The sequence below is a fragment of the Perca fluviatilis genome, chromosome 7 (genome assembly GCF_010015445.1).
Source record: "Perca fluviatilis chromosome 7, GENO_Pfluv_1.0, whole genome shotgun sequence".
NCBI classification, from domain to species: domain Eukaryota; kingdom Metazoa; phylum Chordata; class Actinopteri; order Perciformes; family Percidae; genus Perca; species Perca fluviatilis.
Window position 1 is genome coordinate 2,657,599 of NC_053118.1, and position 19,774 is coordinate 2,677,372.

Here is a 19,774-nt window from a genome sequence, read left to right on the forward strand (position 1 = left end):
AATATGCAGCCATTAAGATTTATGGCAACATTCATTAAATCATTCATTCTGTTTTCTGAACAATCAAATGTGGGAAGCTGTTACACATCCAGTGACAAACTTCCGACAACCAGTTCCCTGCTTTCTCAAGCTGGGATGGGTCATTGGTTGTTACAAGAATATAGATTTGTGTATCATCGACATAGCCATTAAATGTATATTGCAATTTTGTGAAGATGTGACCAAGTGGCAGCATGTGCACAAAAGAACAAAAGTGATCCAAGTACTGATCCCTGTGGAATTCTGTATTTGTATTTGACCTCAGAACAGGAAGATACAGTATTATTGTACACAACACAGGGTTCTGTCAGACAGTTATATGACACAATATCATCTAACATGATTAATTTTGTTTCAGTAAAGCAAACTACTACACACCTAAAATACTGGAAGGTAAATTATGAGTACTAAAAGGCAGGTGATGGCTTGTGTCCCATGGGAGAGAATAAAGCCTCCTGGAAAACAGACACACAGACACACACACACACACACATACACACACACACACACACACACACACACACACACACACACACACACACACACACACACACACACACACACACACACACACACATTGACTTTTATCCTGTGAAAGAGCAGGCCAGGCCAACGTCATCTGAAAAGCTTCAACATGCCAATGAATAAATAAAGCTGTAATTAGTAAAGAAAACAGCACCACCTGTTGGTGTACCACCCATGTGAACCCAGACCATTATAGGGTGCTCTGGGAAACACCTGAGCCTGCAAAGGCTGTATGTTAAAGGGTTGGCACACATGCACAATGTGTGTGTGTGTGTGTGTGTGTGTGTGTGTGTGTGTGTGTGTGTGTGTGTGTGTGTGTGTGTGTGTGTGTGTGTGTGTGTGTGTGTGTGTGTGTGAGGAATTGTTTTCATGTGGACCTGTGTAACCATGTGTGTTGTATGGCTTCCATTTGTAAAGAAGCTTACTGAGCATATGTGTTGGTATTGTGATTGCATGTGTGTTTTTGTGCTCCTCCGTGTGTGTTTGTGTGCTCCTCCATGTACATGTGTGTATGTGAAGGGGTCCAACTGTGTGTCCTGGGGCCCACCTGGCAGCACTGTGCACATTCTGGGGCATGAGCAGCTGGCCTGGGGGCTGGTGAGGGTGTTCGGTGAGGGGGAGGTTTGAGAGTGGTGTGGGGGGTCTTCCATGGCCCCTGTCCCACCAGACCCAGACAGTAGGAGGCAGATGGACAGGCCACAGACACTGCCAGAGGGCCAGAGGGGCCACGGGGCCAAGGGAGAGGGCCAGCCAAGACCAACTGAGCTCACTCATGAACACACACACACACACACACACACACACACACACACACACACACACACACACACACACACACACACACACACACACACACACACACAACCACACACACAGTTACAGATTAAATACATGTAAAACACAAAATGTATTGAATTTATACTGATTCTAAGATACTAATTATATAATTTTTTTTCATCCATTTTTTCTTAATTGCAAAATGTTACATGATGGGGATTAAACTATGTAGTTGTCTTGTACAGTGCAATGCATGTGTTATGTTGTAATTTACATTTTGAGTTGCTCCACTAACACTTAACGGATAATTTCACTTCATTGCAAGTTGGACCTTATTTTTATAGGTTTGGCCATCATTTATATCGGCTATGATAGCATTAATTGTTGAGATCTGGGAATGCAGCAACATTGCCACAATGAAGTTTTTGACAGGGTAAGAACACGAGTAGTCAGTCAAACCCCAAGGTTAGACAAACTTATTTTGCTAGAGAAAATGAAAGCTGCAAGTATCACCCAAACAGCCTGTAAACAACCATCACAGTTTACAGACTGACTATCTGGTCAACTTTGACCTACTGTGCTTGCTGTTGTTGTTGTTGTTGTTGTTGTTGTTGTTGTGCAGTGAGGGTTTAGATACTAGAGACATTTTTAATGCACTGACTTTTAGTCTCACTCACACCAATATAAAGTAATTAATTAGTTGAAGGCAACCTGTCTGATCGACCTATGCTTGTGTTTCTGGATGTCACTGTGATCCCAGATCTTAGCAATTTATTTTGATGAGTACAATGTTAACATAAATAATGAAAATGCATACCTACAAAAATAAGATCCAAGTTGTAACAAGTCCCAACATTTCCCACAATGCCTTTTGAATGTGGCCCAAGAATGGCTGGGAACATATAGAATACAAGCTGCATGTTAGGCTACTTGTCATCTGCAACTAAACTTTGTGAACAAATTGGTATTAGTGCGTCTTCAACAACTGATTTTCCCTGTATGAGCTCTACTTTAACAAAACTACAGCTAACTGCAAAATAAGAAGGTCCTGGAAGCAAAAAACAGTAAAGGATGAAGACCAAAACATCTGCACACTTCTCTCTATTGCAAACACCCAATTCATTGTCTAAACGTTCAGCCGCATAGCTCATCAAACCATTAGACATGCTTATTTTTCCCCACTGTATGGTCTCTGAAAGGATCGAGGCCCTTGCTGTTTGATTTAAATGGCACTAGAGCCAAATCTTGATGTTCCTCAGTGATGTACATGATATACATGCCTCTAGGGATGTCGGCCTGTCAGTTGGTCGGTAGGTCCACTACTTTTGTTCAGACTGAAATATCTTGACAACTTTTGGATTGATTGCCATGCAATTTGGTAGAGCCATTTATGCCCAACACAGGTGAAATTGTAATCACTTCGGTGATCTCCTTGACATTACATCCAACCCATTCATCAGGTCAAAATTTCAAGAGGTGAAGATGGTAAACAGTATACCTGCTATAATCAGCATGTTAGCATTTTCACTGTCAACATGTTTGCATTTTAGCAATTAGCTCAAAGCCCCACTGAACAATAGCTTTAGAACAGATGAATGACACCACTACAAGACAACAGAGAAAGCAGGTGTGTTACAATAAAAAATCAGAACAGAATAGAACCCACTTTAGGCATAATTGATATTCAAGACTGCACTACTGTACATGTATTTTTGTATGACACAGATGCTCATAAGCATACATCCACCAACCATCAAGCCTATTAATAAACCTTCTGAAGGTGATTTTAAACATGCAAAAAAATCCATCCAGAGGACTGTTTTAGCACAGACAGTCACAGTGATTTGAAGAGAATATGCTAAGAGTGTGTAGGATTGACACAGAGTTTATTGTGAACATGTACTATAGGTGGCGGTGATGGTGGTGTGGGAGGTAGCCACCGGCTCCAGTAGTCCAGAGAGCCACAGATGCTCCACTGTTTGTGTGTTGACTCTCTGTAATTTGTTTGCTCTAATTTGTTTTGCCGTGCCAGGGGAGTTCAGATTTTAATTTTGCTCTGTGTGTGTTTACCCCTCTTTGTGGATCGCTGATCTGTTAAGCATAGAGAGAGGGAGAGACAGTCAGTGTGGAGGGTGGGCTGTTCAGAGAGCCAAATTAAAAAAGGAGCAGTGCAGATTGTTTTAAGCTCTGGCAGCCCCTTCAGGCCCAAAGGCCTCGCTCGCAGCCTGCACCTGCTCCGTCCCCCGGGAGCCTGGTTCCTGATCCGTGGCCCTCGCTTCTCCTCCCCGGGCCCCTAGCCCAGCCGCATCCTCCTCTCCTCTGATTCCTACTCCTACTTTTAATGTCTGCTTTTTCTCCTCCCCATCCACTTCTTTCCTTTTCCTTCCCTTCTGCCACCTCCTTCTCTTAAACTAAACCTTCCATCTCTCCCCTCCAAAAACTCCTTATGTTTCTTTCCTCTTTCTTCCTCCCCAGTGACTTCCATCTATTCCTTCATTCCTCAGTGCTGGCCTCTTCACCCCTTCTCTCCTCTCCACCACCTGCTCCTCTACTCCTCGTTGTCCATCCTTCTCCTCTTGCTCCTGGTTACTTCCACGTGTTGTTGTGCCTCTTTGCCCTGGCTCAACTTCCTCCTATCCCCCTTCATTGTTTTCTTGTACCTTTTCCTCTTCCAGTTCCTGCTCCTCTCTCGTCCTTGTCTCGTCTCCAGCAGCTGGCAGACTCTTAATCAGCCCCCCTCTGCACCTGAATGATTGCGACTTGTTTGTCTGATTGAAAACACACAACCACACACACATAAAATACAGTCAGAGCTATGACAATATAACACAATCTGGTGGCTATTATGATTACTAAACTACAGTGCAGAGCTCAAGAAAGCAGCATCATGACACCAACACCCTTTTATTAACCCAAGACACATAATAACGATGCAAATTCAACACATAGAGGCATGTTTAAAATTGTCACAGCTATTCTTTATTGAAATCATGTAGTCGCTCCAGTTTATGACTGCACATCCATAGGTAGTTTGATCAGTAAGTCAGCTCTACATACAGTATGGTAGACTGTGTCACACATACAATATTTACATTACCCCAGCAGTAATGCTATGACATGGTTCTAATTAACAAGACATTTAGTTTTAATATGGCTTGTTTGAAGCAGTCCAATTCTACATGATGCCCAGACTGGATGAGGCGACTGAAAAGCGAACAATCCAGGCCAGGGCGGGTCGGGATGCGAACCACAGGGCGACATGATGGAAGAGGGTTGTCTCTGGAGTCCAAGTATCTGGATCAAACTCTGGCCTTCTGTCACTAACTCATCTATTGCATCTATCCAGGCTTCTCATTTAAAGGGTCACTTCACCCAAACTGCAAAAAAAACATAAGTGATATGTAGCCATGCAGATAGTGTTGGGCTGGAAGTTGGCATGGCAAACTTGTTAGCAAGCAGTTACATCTAGCAGACACGGAGCAACATTAGCATTCACTCAGAGTCGTGTTTCTGGCCACCTGATGAATGCAAGTCCAATATTCCCTCTACTTTGTGCTCTCCACCAACTCCTGAGGGAAATATATCCCTCTTATGCAGCTAAATGCTCATGGTCATCAACTAGTCACTAACTTCATCTGTTGTTTGGTGCAGAGCAGGTAGCGTACAGTGGGTTTTAAAAACTTTTTTTTTGATGCACATGTCCATTATTTTTACAGTCTATGGAAAACACATAAACAAGGAGTAAGATGCTAAAACGCTCTGTAGAGCTTAGGGAATCTGCGGAGTAAGGTGATAATTCTCTGTGGGTTCATCATTACAAGTGACGGCCCCTTTCACATTACACGTTGTCATTTGATCCTTAGTTAATATACAAATACTGACTATAGCAGTTTTAAGTAAAAGTCCACAGGTATCCACAAACCAAGTCACTTTTTATTCCAAATTCAAACAACCATTTGAATGAGGGGGAAAAGCATTTTGGGTTTGACAACATAGTTGGAAAAATCCTGGATGAAGATAAGGCTTGTAAACTACGTTACGGTAACATTACCTCGAATAAACAGAACGTCAATTTTACAGGGTGGTTTAGGATTACGCTGCGAGTGTTGAAAGGAATCACAATGATTTATGTGTTAGTCATCATTTGCTTGAACTGGATTCTTTCGTGATATTACAGTTTTCATTGGATGTAAGAAATCCAAAGTGACAGGATTCGCAAAATCTTACAGACACATATCTCAAAACCTGGAGAAATAAAACCCAAACTATCTGAATGGCTCAATACCATGAGATTTTGATGAGAATGTTTTTTGTAATTTGAGTGTATTGACCCTTAAACTTAAGTCACATCTACTCTATATGCACCACAATCTTTATACAGCAATCATATTGCCATTACGAGCACTTCTACCAAGCTTGACGTGAAAGACAAGACATACCAAAGGTTTTTAAACTAGTGATGTTCAGTTCTGTTTATTTGGTATTCTGACTGTCTGCAAAGACCTCATCAACTGCTTCATTGATGACATTCACGCCCAGTAAGATTCACATACACGACATACAGTAAGCAGCACAGTCCCCTGCAGCACAATCATTATCAGGACACTCAACGTCCTGCCTGTACTACTGATATACACATTTATGTTTCCCTTTCCTTTGGCCTACACTGTTCTCTACCTCCACAGCAGACTGCTCCCATTGAAATAAGGTGAAAATAAATTTCCACTAGTGCAAAATAACATCTCTCTTTGAGAGCAATAAGAAAACAAAGTTTAACAAAATATATATTTGACACATAAGATCCTATAGAAAGAAAAATAAAGTGGCACAGATAATAAATTATATCACAACAAAAACTGTTGCCGACTATTTTCACCCATTTCTCTAGTCTTAAGGAACTAAGGCTGATTTGTTGCTGCGCTCAGTTACAGTGTGTAAGTACGCATACGTACGCACATTACACCTGCACACAGACTGACAGGTTACCTATGAATGGGAACCGCAATATTAAAGATTAGGACTGAAGGAGAAATGATTTGCTGTGTTAAATGGACTGCAGGTCCTCATGGTGGATGTTACAGAATAAAGGAGGCATCAGGCTGACATCTAGTGGTCAAATATACGAATTACAGAGCTGAAGAGATGTGGAAATCAATGATCGAAAGCTCCAACGACCCCAATAACAAAGCAAATCATTTCTACATGGAGAGAAATAAGGATAATAACCAGCAAATTAAACAGGCACAAATCTGCTCCTCTTTACGTTCTGGCCTCTATTCCATAGGACTATACATAGGATTGCATCTAGGGTTGTGGCCTGATGGAGACATACATCATGTTTTGATGTTGATTTGGGCTGGGTGTCGTTCAAAACACTTTTGATTCAGGTACCGATACCATTACCGTGACTTCAATACCGGTTCCTCAATGTTACTTTTTTCGATACCAATTTTATAAAATCCATTTCAACATAAAGAAATTACAACATTACGGCACAAATATTTGTATTTATTTTTCAGCTTCACCTTTTACGATGTGTAACGTTAGACAGCCAATCGCAAGTAGCATGTTGGTAGAAGCATAATGGCTCACTGACGCTGATAAGATTTGCTACTTAGGTATTGGAATATGGTATTGAATGACGTTACTCAATCCTAAGGAGGCAATTCGGTCTGTGCCTAAAAAGTTGGTATTGGTTTTGGTACCCAGCCCTATGTTTTGATACAGGTTCTTTTCGCATACAGTAGCATAAAGCATCAATCTAGAGCATGGACTAGCACTAAATGTCATCTGTGTTTCTTTTCCAGCACACAAATGCTTTACAGCCGAGACACAGCAGCTGTTCCTTTCAGCCACATGATCAATCTCCACCTGTTCCAATGGGTTTGTGCGTTAAGACACATGGCAGAGTGGTGATTAGTTGCATCGTTTCATAGCAAGTGAAGTGCCACCTGCCTTGTCTAGACCACTATTCTGTTGCTGCTGCACTTTTCAGGAGATGAGATGTTTCCTTTGTGTTAACCTTTCAAACCAGCTTCTGCATCTGAGGACGAGACAAATAAGGCAAAGAGAAACTGCCACTGCGACAGTTCTGGTGTTACAGGAGGGGTGAACCATACAGTAGTATGTGTATTATGAGGTTCAGTTTGTATGCTCTGCATATTAATACCCAGTCGGTCCATCAGCAGGGTTTATCATTTTGGGTATTAGAGGTGGAGGAGCTGGAATATTCTTTCAGCTGTGAGAGCTGCTGTCTGGAAACCTATCCAGACTCCCCCTTTTTTTTTTTTCAAGCTAACGGACACAGTTCTTGTCTCCTGTCAGTCTCAATCTGTCTGCCAATCATGACCATTCTCAGGTCAGACCTCCAGGTTGGGAATTAACTCCTCCTTCAGCTGAATGTCATTTTCAGATCCCGTGCCCACGTCCGAGTCAAAGAGCGAGTGGTCAGAGTCGGGGGAGTGTGTGTGCGTGTGTCCGGCCGAGTGGCTGCTGGCGTCACTGTCGTCCAGTGTGTCAGTCCTGGAGAAGATGCCAAAGCCTGTAGGTGAGCCGCCGCCGCTGCTCTCACTGTCTCCATCATAATAAAGATCCTCCACATCCACAAACCACTCGGGCCAGAACCTCCTTCGCATCCGCTCGCAGAACATGGCCAGGTTGATCAACTCTCCTGTAGAGACATCAGACACAGCAGGTTCACATGCACAAGCTTCTACAGGTACAAGTTCAAACCAGCAGGAGGGACCACAGAGGAAGACAATACATCTAGGATACTTTATTTATTTATTAAAGATGATTTTTTGGGGCTTTTCTGCCTTTAATTGACAGGACAGCCAGGTGAGAGAGAGGGGGGGAAGACATGCAGGAAATCATCACAGGTCGGATTCGAATCCTGGACTTCTGCGTCAAGGCATAAACCTCTCAGTATATGTGCGCCTGCTCTACCCACTGAGCAGACCCGGCCACGATCTAGGCTACTTTATGAGGCATATTTTGTGTTATCTTTTCAATATGAGCCCTCTCATCATAAATGATGTCTCAAAACAACAACAGAGAACCTTAATCAGTGACATTACAAGCTCTGATTCTGATCTCTTAAAGACAAGAGACCCAAGTGTTCCCCACTCTGTGCAAGATTTGAAAGCAACAATCGAAGCCTGTGTCAGCAGCACTGCATTGAAGTAGAATATCACTGCCATCTAGTGGCTGGAACAGACAAATACATCTATGACAAAGCAGCAAGGAAAACTGTAAATGATGATGTTAATTATGTTTAAATACTGCAAAACAGGGTAATAAGAAAGCTCAAACTGAAGAGACAGTATCTATTAATTCATTAATTCAGTTCATATGTATAATATACTGTTCCACTTATGTTTGAGTACTTCACAGATCCACTGACCTTTGATGAGTTGCTCCAGCCGTGACCCGGGCAGAGTCCACATAGCCTGGGCTAAATGCCCAAACACTGTAGCATCTAATGTCGACATCTTAGAGCCCATGAAGTACTTCTTATCTCCTACAGGACAGAGAATAAACAGCAATTTGAAGTTTTGATGCAGAGATTTTTTTTTTTTACTCTTTTAAAGTATTGTTTTAAATTTGAAATAATATGGAAATAAACAAGATAAAGGTGGTTAATTGGCGATAAAAACCTGTATTAATTGTTCCCAATGTTTTATGTGGGAAGTAGGCTACCAAAGCCCTCTCAGATGAACTCAAGTAGCCTACCCTTTCATTCCACTGATTTTAAAGTAGAGGACCTCCACACGCTTAGGTTAGTTGGAGAGGTGTACAGTGCAGTCAAACTATTGATTATTGGTAGTTTACTTACCTCCTAAACACACATATGTGGATTTTAATATATACTATAACATAATTTAAATATTTTTCAAATGATTTGAGCTGCTAAAAATGTGTAAGCAATGTTAATGAAACAGAAAATACTACAGTAAGGCCAAGTACAAATAGTTGATATTATTAAGTATCTGTGGCCTACTGGCCTTAGATATGACTTATGCTAAATCAAGTGCATTTGGGCATTTGGTTAAAGAAGTGATTGGGAAGCTTGTGACCGGGAGGTCGTTGGTTCAATCCCCAGGATTAAATCTGGGTGGGGAAAGTGAAAGATCAGCCTCCCTCATCACCACCACTGAGGTGCCCTTGAGCAAGGCCCTCAACCCCAACCGATCCAGTGGAGCTCTCAGTGGCCAGCAGATCAGACTGTGGTTGTATTGAGCAGCTTCCAGGTATGAATGTGGAACTGTGTCAATGTGACAGGTCGTTGTTGCAAATGAGAATTCGTTCTCAATCGACTTACCCGGATAAATAAAGGTTAAATAAAATAAAATAAAATAAAAAGGCTCTTCTCCTTTGCTTCAGAGAAAACTCTTAAAATAAACTGATTTCATTTTGAAGCGGAAAGACCTGCACTTTGAGCAGCAACAACACATTTTATATTCACACTTCTGGTACTTGAGTCTGGAAAGCATTAAAAGAGAAGCTGAGTGTACTGATGCTCTCACTCTGGGAATAACTTTCCGTTTTACAACAAGTGGTCGTTAGTTGAAATGGCACAAACAGATCGATGCAAATCCCTTTTCATTCCAGCATCAGACTCTTTGTTCCCATCTGCACACAGATATTGTATCCCTGTGGCTGACATCCAGAACTTTTTCTACTACTGAACTGTTTCTTTTTTTTTCCAAAATAAAAAGTTATTTGAATTTCACAATAAATGACATACAGCGGAGGCCATGGTGAATGAAGCATAGTTGAGACAGTATGTCAATTCCCCTCAAGTCCCTTACCCACCTGCAAACCAATCCAGATCAGGTCCAAATCAGACAGGGACAAACAACACAGACCCATGTACACAGACAAATTAGGGATGCACCGAATCCAGGATTCGGGTTCGGCTGAATATTAGGCTTTTTGACGGGGTTGGGTTTCTGCCCAACCTTAGAATTTTTTTCCATCGAACTGAACCCTACGCTTGCACTACGCACGCTACGCTGGTCGACGTAATGACGCCGCCGTTGATTACGGGAAGTAGGTGGACTGTTCAATGCAGTAGGCTGTGAGAAAGTGAAAATGGAACTTGCGAGTAGAAAAAGCGCCGCCCGGCAGCACCCCCAGCCAAATGAAGGCGACCCAAGCCGAGCCACACACCCAAGCTGCAATGCCGACCTGTCCTGCGGCGGCAAGGACCCCAAACAACACACAATATCGGCGCTGCCAAAACACCTGCGCATGAAACATCCGAAAGAATACGAGCCGCGCATGAAGGAATCCACAGACAGCAGCCAAAATGCAGCAAACTCAGGTACGGCAAAGGAAGGACAGTCACAGCTAAAACTGGTGTTGACCAAACACTGTGTCTCTCTCCGGCTGTCAGCTGTTCTCTCTACAGTGGGAGCGGAGGAGCCGAACGGCCGGCTGCTGCTCGTTAGCTAACATTAGCTTTCTAATTTCTCCCACCCAACATGCCTTCATCATACACTGGTTAGAGAAAAATTGCCTAACAAATATGTCACTCATCCGGCGATAGCGATGTGCTTTCCTACGATGTGAAAAGAGCATGTGAATTCAACATTAAGTTCTTACATTTAACTATTTTAGAGGCTGCGGATGTACTTCAGTGGTGTATCTATGTGATAAGCAGGTATACGCTGTATACCCACTAAGAAAGCTCCAGGATTTCCATATACCCACTTAAAAATGCACAATGGCACGTAACAACATACTTTCCATTATACATTTGATATATTTTGAAATGTCATCTGTGTTTTTCTTCTTCATATAGGCTTAATAAAGGTATTTCCACTGTAAATTGGTGCATAAAAGTGTATCAGAATACAGGAAGGTGCATCCCTAAGACAAATACACACCAGTAAGGACATACAACATCCAAAAGGTAAAAAAAAAGCTGACGTCGAGTGGAGCAGTCTAGAAGGAGCCCAGTCCTCCAAGTCAGGAGATAAGCTTAGGGAGTCAACGAAAGGGTTCCATGTCTCTAGGAATGTCAGCATAGAGGAATGTCAGCATAGAGCCTTTCAAGATCTAACGGCGCCTTCCCACTGGCACTTGAAATCAGCTCCGTAATACGCAATACGCCCCCAGTGGACGTCGTACTACACCGTTGAAAAGCTTCGGAAGCGACTCACAAAAATGGCAGAGAAACTAGAACGACTGATAAGTCTCTGAATGTACGATTCTCTCTGACCTCTCTTATACAGATAGAAACAGAAAGGCTGCTGCATGGAGAAAAGTTGCCCAGGACGTTAAAGGTATTGTGGAGGATTTTCTTTTTCCGGGTGGATCATCAAGACTATTGGTCCTCCTAGTTGTCAATCATTCTGGCGCTATGTTTACGTAAGGCCGTCGTACGTGCTCGTCCCTAGGGTAGTTTTCGCTTTCTGCGCATGAATACTTTCAGGTGTATATGTGTGGTGAGCTACGAGTGTCTACGAAAGGTATGACAAGAAGAGAAAGGCCTCTGAAGAAAGAAACAAGACCGGAGTGTTTTTGGGAGTTTCACACGCTGGCGTGCGCTAAAAGCACAGGTTGGGCTCTCCACTGATGCCTCAGTCGCCAAGTTTCTACTCCACAGGTAAAGTTTGGCGTGCTATTTGGAGAAATCCATTTAAAATCACTGCTAGTGAAAGTTGATGTAAGCTATGATTAGCGATGCTAGCCCTGGCACAAGTCACGCACCGCGCAGACATGGTAAACATCTCAATTTGTGAAAAAGTGCAAATCTTCTTTCTGAAAGTAGCTTGTATGAGCCATGCCGACAGCAACTTGTAAACAGTGCACTCTCGTGCACACGTTTAATAGGCGTTCCCTCTCGGGAGCAGGTAGAGTGTTGCGCATGTGCATTTTTTCAAAAAGTGGAGAGGGCGGATCTTTTCTAAAATTCGGGAAAATCCTCCACTATACCTTTAATATGTCACGTCGGTTAAATGTGATATAGCGGTATAATGCTATAATGTCAATAATTTCTGTTGCTAGCTAACTTTGTTTATCAGTACCATAGTAACGCTAACTTCCGCTGGAATTGTCGTATAGGAGCCGTCCGTAGCCTTTCGCAAGAGTTCAATTTTTTGGATGACCAACGTTGGGGGTCTCACTGTATCGGAGCTGATTTCAACTGCCAGTGGGAAGGCGGCGTAACCCCCAATTTCCACCGGCTGCGGAACGTCTGCGGATCTGCTCTGGAACGGCGACGGAGTCAATAAGTTTCCACTAAAGTCAGTGGGTGTATTTCCACTGACTGCAGAACGGCTGGGTTCCAACTCCGTCCCAGCTCTGGCGGTCCGCAGCCCTCCGGAGCAGATACACAGAGCTTCTATTTTTGCCGGACGCCGGAGAGCTCCGCAGCAATTCAGCACAGGGCAGATAGTGCAGGACAGGAAGACGAGCACAGAAACAAAATAAAACATCCAGTTCATTTTCAAAATAAAATACAGCGTGCTCACGGCGGATCATATTTCCCTGCACTACACCTTGAAAACACAGCACAGAGCCCCTCTACTCCTCTGGATGGAAACTAACTGTTGTTGGTTTTGTGGTTCTATTCTACGTGAATTTGCGAGATCTCGTGGGTCCTCGTGACTACAGCTGTCAGTCATGGCCGCAGCCGTTCCGCAAGAAATCCAGACCTGGTGGGTATTGACAGACGGCGGAGCACGGAGCCGACACGCAGCAGAGCCGGTCCGCAGAAGTTCTGCATTCAGTGGAAATCCCCAGTAAGCTTCTCAAGCTTCAAATTGTCAAGCCTCTTTATTCCAACGGTCAAGTGTAGGGGGGCGGGAGAGCCTCCAGTTGAGCAGGATCAGGATTATCATGTTAACGCCAGGGCCCGCCTCAGTGCAACAAGGGAGGTCAGCGTCAGAGGAAATGACAAAAATGGCTGACAAAGGGTCAGGGGGGATAATGTCATCATAAGCTCTGCTCATGGTGTCAAAAATGCTCATCCAAAAAGTTTTTAATTTAGGGCAAGACCAGAACATATGAGTATGGTTGGCAGGAGACTGGTTACACCTGTTACAGGCGTCCCAGACAGTGGAGTATATTTTAGACAATTTTGCATTTGTGTAGTGGACTTTATGAAGGACCTTGCATTGTTGAGCACATATGGAGAACCATAGCCAGAGCAAGGTCCCATTGTTGGTCCGTAATAGTCATGTTCAGATCGCTCTCCCATGCAGCTTTTGTCAAAGTACGAGGGTTCGCGGAGGCTGAGCATAATGAATCGTACAAAACAGAAATGCATTTCTTTCAGTTCGGGTCTATCGCCAGAAGGGAATCAGTCAGGGTTTCGGGGGGGCGGTTTGGAAAGTGGGGGAGTGTGTTCTTGACAAAGTCCCTAATCTGGAAAAAGCAAAAGAGGTGTGACTTTGGCAAACCATAAAGGGAAGAGAGCTCTGTGAAGGACACAAATATGCCATTGTATAGGTCTTTGACACTGACAGCACCATTACTGTGCCAGGCCCTAAATGCCAGGTCTGAACTTGAAGGTGTAAAGACATGGTTTTTAAGCAGTGGGGTCAAGACGGAAAGGCCCTGTAAGCCAAAGTTTTTCCTAACTTGACTCCAGATCTTGAGCGAGAGGGATACAATCGGGCATGCGCCCACAGATGTTAAAGGCAGAGGGAGTTGAGAGCAGAGGACCGACTGCAGTGGAAGGTGTGAACCTGCCCTTTCCAAATGTACCCAGACGGGTAGTGAGGTGCAGTCGTTGCTCATCCAGTACAGTAATTCAGCCAGGAGCGAAGTCTTGTGCTCGGCTAGCATAGCCGTTTGCAAAGATACCACGGTGCTCGACGGCGAGTCATCCTTCTTTTGCTCCTCTTTCTTCGACCTGTTGGACATCCTTTCGACGTGGCGAAGTGCTGCCGAATATAGTTAGATACCAATGGCTAGTTGTAGCGCTTTGGCTGAACTATAGAGAAAGTTAAAGATGAATAGGGTGGGAGCGTGGAAAAACTAGACTATTCCAGCATGTTGCTCACCGGAAGCCGTCCGAACTTTCCCTGTTTCATCTCTACTACCTCGCTAAGAACAAACACAGAGGCAATGACAGATATGTGTAAGGAAATAAAATACATTTACAGGCTACTTAATTCCAGGACATGTATGTTAATTATTTATTGATATTATTAAACATGCATTTTTATCCTAGGACATGTCACTGTGCATACAGTACAAGCCAAAAGTTTGGACATACCTTCTCATTCAATGTGTTTCTTTATTTTCATGACTATTTACATTGTAGATTCTCACTGAAGGCATCACAACTATGAATGAACACATATGGAATTATGTACTTAACAAAAAAGTGTGAAATAACTGAAAACATGTCTTATATTTCAGATTCTTCAAAGTAGCCACCCTTTGCTTTTTTGATAGTGCTGCAAACCCTTGGTGTTCTCTCAATGAGCTTCATGAGGTAGTCACCTGAAATGGTTTTACCTTCACAGGTGTGCTTTGTCAGGGTTAATTAGTGGAATTTTTCCCCTTAATAAAAAAAGCAAAGGGTGGCTACTTTGAAGAATCTAAAATATAAGACATGTTTTCAGTTATTTCACACTTTTTTACTGTATGTATTCTGAAATAATTTGTGTCTATAGCTTCATTAGGCCACATTAGACTGCCAGAGCCACCCAACAATTTTCACTTTTGTCATTATCGCCTAGCAATGCTGTAACAAATTAGATTGATACAGATGTCATTGTCATCAACATGACAATACTTCCTGTGCCTGACTCATTGTTTTCTTTTGGCTGTCACTAGTTTTTACTTCTGATTTCCTGGGAAAACATAGCAACTGTTTTGGAAAAGTTGCCAAATTTATCAACACTTATCCACCAAACTGAGTATTTGAATACATTTAAGACTATAAAGTGCTTTTATAAACAGAACAGAACTCATCCTACTATTACTGTAGTAATAAATGCATGTAATTCTATTATCCCAAATCAAAAATCTGGTAATTCTGTTATCAGATTGTATAACATAACAATAATAAGTGGCTCCTAATGGAGTACATTTTAATGGCAAAGGTTTGGAGACGAAGCATTGGGAATGCTGATGCACATATACACACACACACACACACACAGACACACACAAAAACACACACACACACACACACACACACACAGCCCGTTTCCTACCCAACAGTGTGGCCAGCGTCCTCATGTCCTTCTCCATCAGAGCGTAGACCTCCTCCTTAGAGAAGCGTCCGATGCCATGGCCATACATCTCCCTGCGCACCATGCTGCCGTTCAGGTGGCTCAGCAGCCACTTCAGCGTGTCACTCAGGGGACCGCTCATCGCAAGAAGCTTCTGAGTTTCCTCCAGGTTGTCCACCCACTGACAGTAGGCTATTGTCCTGTAAGAACACACACCACCCACACACACACACACACACACACACGCTACATTGGTTACCTGATTGTGTCAGAGCAGGAATGGTCTGGCTCCAAACTACTTATATCACAGATCTTTAAACCCAGAATGAGTCGCAGTAACACTTGCAGTTTGTCAGGAGTAGAGTCTCCTTAAGAAGGAAGAGGTTCTAAGATGTAACTGGGCTGCAACTAAGGATTATTTTCATTGTCGATTAATCTGAGAATTTTGATCGATTAATCGATTAATCAATGTATGTTTGCAGCTCTAGATGTAACTGCAACTTCCCTATTAAACAACATTCACATTTCTGGTGAGATAGAATCAATTTGATTCAGCCATCAAAACATTCACACAGCAGCAGGGTAGTGAACGTTTGGTCTATTTCCAAACTGACAAAAGGTTATCACACTCAGCATGCTGTACACACAATCTCACCAGTATCAGGATCATGCCGCTCAAGGAAATGCCTACTACCAAAGATGTTCCACCTTCTAACAGCCTCACCAATCATCTGGATCTTACAGCTATCATACAGTAACATTTCATCTACACAGATGTGAACCAGCTTGGGGCAACATTTTAACAGCAGAAAACACAGTTCCTCAATATTCATGTCATGAAAGACTGGAGTCCCACTGTGGTGGGGGCTAATGCCCAATAGTTTACCTTGTTCCAGATTCTGTGTGCTTAGTCTTGACTTTTTAAGAACATATGATGAGTGGGGCTGGGTTAAAATAATGAATTCTCCAATTAAAATCAATCTTTGTTTGAGTGATCAGATATCGATTAATAAAATCCCCAAATTAATCTTTTAATATATGCCTTTTCACCATGGATGTATAACCCACCACACACTGTTTGGGGGTCAGTTCTTAATGTAAACATTAACCCGGTGCATTATACAAAATATTTGCAGGTTGCTTCTTGCTTGTACAGTTTACAGCATAAGTTCTCTGAGAATCTCTTTTATATCCAAGCTACATTGGTATAACTGACATTTCCCTAACCTAATTGATATTGAATCGGGACATGGTGAATCGAAATCGAATCCATTCAGGAAATCATTGGTGATACCCAGCCCTTACGATGAGAATCTATAATTTCAGTCAGCAATCTTTCATGCTAGCACACAATTCCTTATAAGCAATTCTAGTTGAACAAAAAGGAAGTGACTGAGCCCGTCATGAATCAAACATGTAGGGTACACAGAGGTGTCAACAATAAGGCTTTCTAATCAGAGGTTTGGCCCCTGTGTCCTGTTACCAACAAAACTTTATGTCTATTGACAATTAACCTTGTCCTAATCAATAAAAGTGCGCCACCCACTTCCATCCCACTGCCCATTTATCAGCTATTCTGTTCTCAACTCGCTGCCGGGAGACAACATCATATATTCAGCCAGTCAAACTGTCAAACGGAGGAAATGCTTGGAGACTGTCGATGCCTTTCATCCAGAAATAGGTTAGAGAAGAAAAGGTGACTGTGCACACGCCCCAGACATTCCATTACAGATTTGGATTGAAAATCTCTTGGACAAAAACACCGACTTATTGCTGCAATGCTTGGCCTCTTTGTCGAGTCATTTAGATTCCGTCTTGCTTGTGTTAAAAAAGAAAGAAGGAAACCTGAGTAGCTACATGAGCCGTCGTGACATCAAGTAGAGATTTGTCTCACAGCAGTAGACAGACAGATTCTGTCTATGTGTGCAAACTAACCCAACTCAAAGCCTCAAAATCCCTCTCTAACTCTGCCTCTATTTATCTGCATACCCTCCTTTGTGACCATTATAAATGTAATAAAGGAAACCAATACAAGACAGTGGTTTTACCTGCATTTATCTTATTACTAAATATAATAATAAGAGTAACTGGCCCTGCTATTTGGTACAGTAATTGTTGACTCTGCTCCAGCCAAGGTGCTTGTGCATGTACGCTCTAACAAGATTAAGCTAATTTATCATTATCCACATGCACTATCTCACACCACCTTGTTGGAAATAAAGACTTAGGCTCTCCCACAGCTCATCTGAAAGCCTGGAAGCCTCATTCCATAATTATGCTGTCTGAGCTGTGCTAAAGCTGTAAAGGAGCCTCTGTCTCCAGCCTGCAGTGTTCTGGATCACTGTAGATGACCAGTCGCTCAATGGGAATTAAATTAAAGCATCTGACCTACATCAGGTCTGGGAGTAGTGACTATCCAGAAGCCATATATTACTTCCTGTTACATTATCTGTTGTCCCAAGGGGATATACTGTCCTTTGTTTCAAGATTTGGAAAAACCCTGTTTAGCAGATTAGAATATCAAATCAATTTAAGGGCATACAGTACACAGGCGATGCATGACGACATAGTCTGTTTTTTGTCCTTTCTGCAAGGTTTTTCCCACTTATGGTTGTGACCAACACAAATGTTGGAGAAACAAATTGGTTGTATTTTATATTTTAAAATTGCTTTTATTGATTGGTTTAGCCACTAGGGCAGTGGAACAAGCTGAAACAAATATCTGATATAATATCCCCTTATACATTTGTGTATTTACACATCCAGCAGAAACAAAGCAACATTAGCATTCATTTGGAGTCTAAATTCTCCATTATGTTCACCAGCTAAAGTTGCTAATGTTGTCTGTCTGCCGTTTGGTGCTGGGCCGGTCATTGTACAATGCATTTATCAAAGCTTTTTCACTGAAAACAGCTGCTGCTGCTGCTGGAAACAGGGATGATGAGAGAGCGGCGTTTATGGGTCATAAAACCAATACAGGGGGCTAGAGAGAGACTAAAAGGCTGCGTAGAGCTGAGTGCAACTGCAGCCAGGTGATCATTCTCTGTGTATGTGTCACTAGTGACCCATTCCCATTACACAAAGTAATTTGATCCATTGTTAACATTGTTAACACCTTAGATTAGTGTAGGGAATTGAGAATTGTTGAAAATATAACACACTCTTTGAAAGGCTAGTTGTCTTTGTCAGTGGTGGAATGTAACTAAGTACAATTACTCAAGTACTGTACTTAAGTACACATTTGAGCTACATGTACTTCACTTGAGTCTTTTCTTTTAATGCCACTTTCTACTTCGACTCATTTCAGAGAGAAATAATGGACTTTTTACTCCACTACATCCATCTGACAGCTTTAGTTACTAGTTACTTTACACATTAAGATTACTGCACACAAAACACATGTAGTTTATAAAAAATATTTTTCTGCATTGAATACTTTTACTTTTAATACTTTGAGTACCTTTTCCTGATGATACTTACATACTTTTACTTAAGTGATATTTTCAATGCAGGACTTTTACTGTAACGTAAGTATTTTACAGTATGGTATTAGTACTTTTACTTGAGAAAGGATCTGAAAACTTCTTGCAACAGTGGTCTTTGTTGACTTTTATCTCTAACAAATGAAAGCATAATAAAGCATAAAGCACAGTTGCCCCAGCTGCTAGTTCTTCAGCTTCCTGTTATCTTATTTTCATAGCAGCATCGATCAGAAGGGGCTCGTGGGAAACAGTGAGTGTATGAACTACCCATCAGTTGCTGCTGCTGGCCAGCTGCTCTGTAGCCCTTTAAAGAGCAACCAAGACAACACATTGCCCTTCCCTGACATAAATAATTCAATCAATAGGTCAATATGTGAGTCTAAACATGGCACGGTGTGGGTGGAGGAGCAGAGAAAGGAGAGTAAGGAGGTGAAACAGAGAGGGAGGATGTGGGTTATATATGCATGACCTCTATAGCTTTGGAGAAAAAACACACAAAAGGTGCAATCTCACATTGGTATTTTATCCAATTCTTCATTTCTAAACACATTAAACAGTAAGGTTACACATGTCACATCCTCATTATCACTCCAATATGAACAAGCTGCTGTTCACGTAACAGCGGCAGTGAAACGGTATTTACTACTATGATGCTTAAGCTTTGCACTTAATCTGCGGTTTGCATGCGTGCCGAACCGTAGGGGTGGTCCGTCACACCACTAATGTATATTCAACATCACTGCATTTATTCAT

The 19,774-nt window shown here is 42.3% G+C and overlaps 1 protein-coding gene across 3 annotated transcripts in view; it reads right to left on the reverse strand.

Moving 5' to 3' along the window:
- Nucleotides 1-4,297: 4,297 nt before the first annotated feature.
- faxcb (failed axon connections homolog, metaxin like GST domain containing b) overlaps nt 4,298-19,774 on the reverse strand; it is a 30,967-nt gene continuing 15,490 nt past the window's right edge. For 2 of the 3 annotated variants that reach the window (XM_039805963.1, XM_039805962.1), the window contains 3 exons: nt 15,522-15,739; nt 8,744-8,860; nt 4,298-8,011 (listed from right to left, as the gene is read on the reverse strand). In XM_039805963.1, the coding sequence (XP_039661897.1) occupies nt 7,701-8,011; nt 8,744-8,860; nt 15,522-15,739 (646 nt within the window). In that variant the 3' untranslated portion in view covers nt 4,298-7,700. The remainder of the gene's footprint in view (nt 8,012-8,743; nt 8,861-15,521; nt 15,740-19,774) is intronic. The other variant, XM_039805961.1, reaches the window with a different exon arrangement.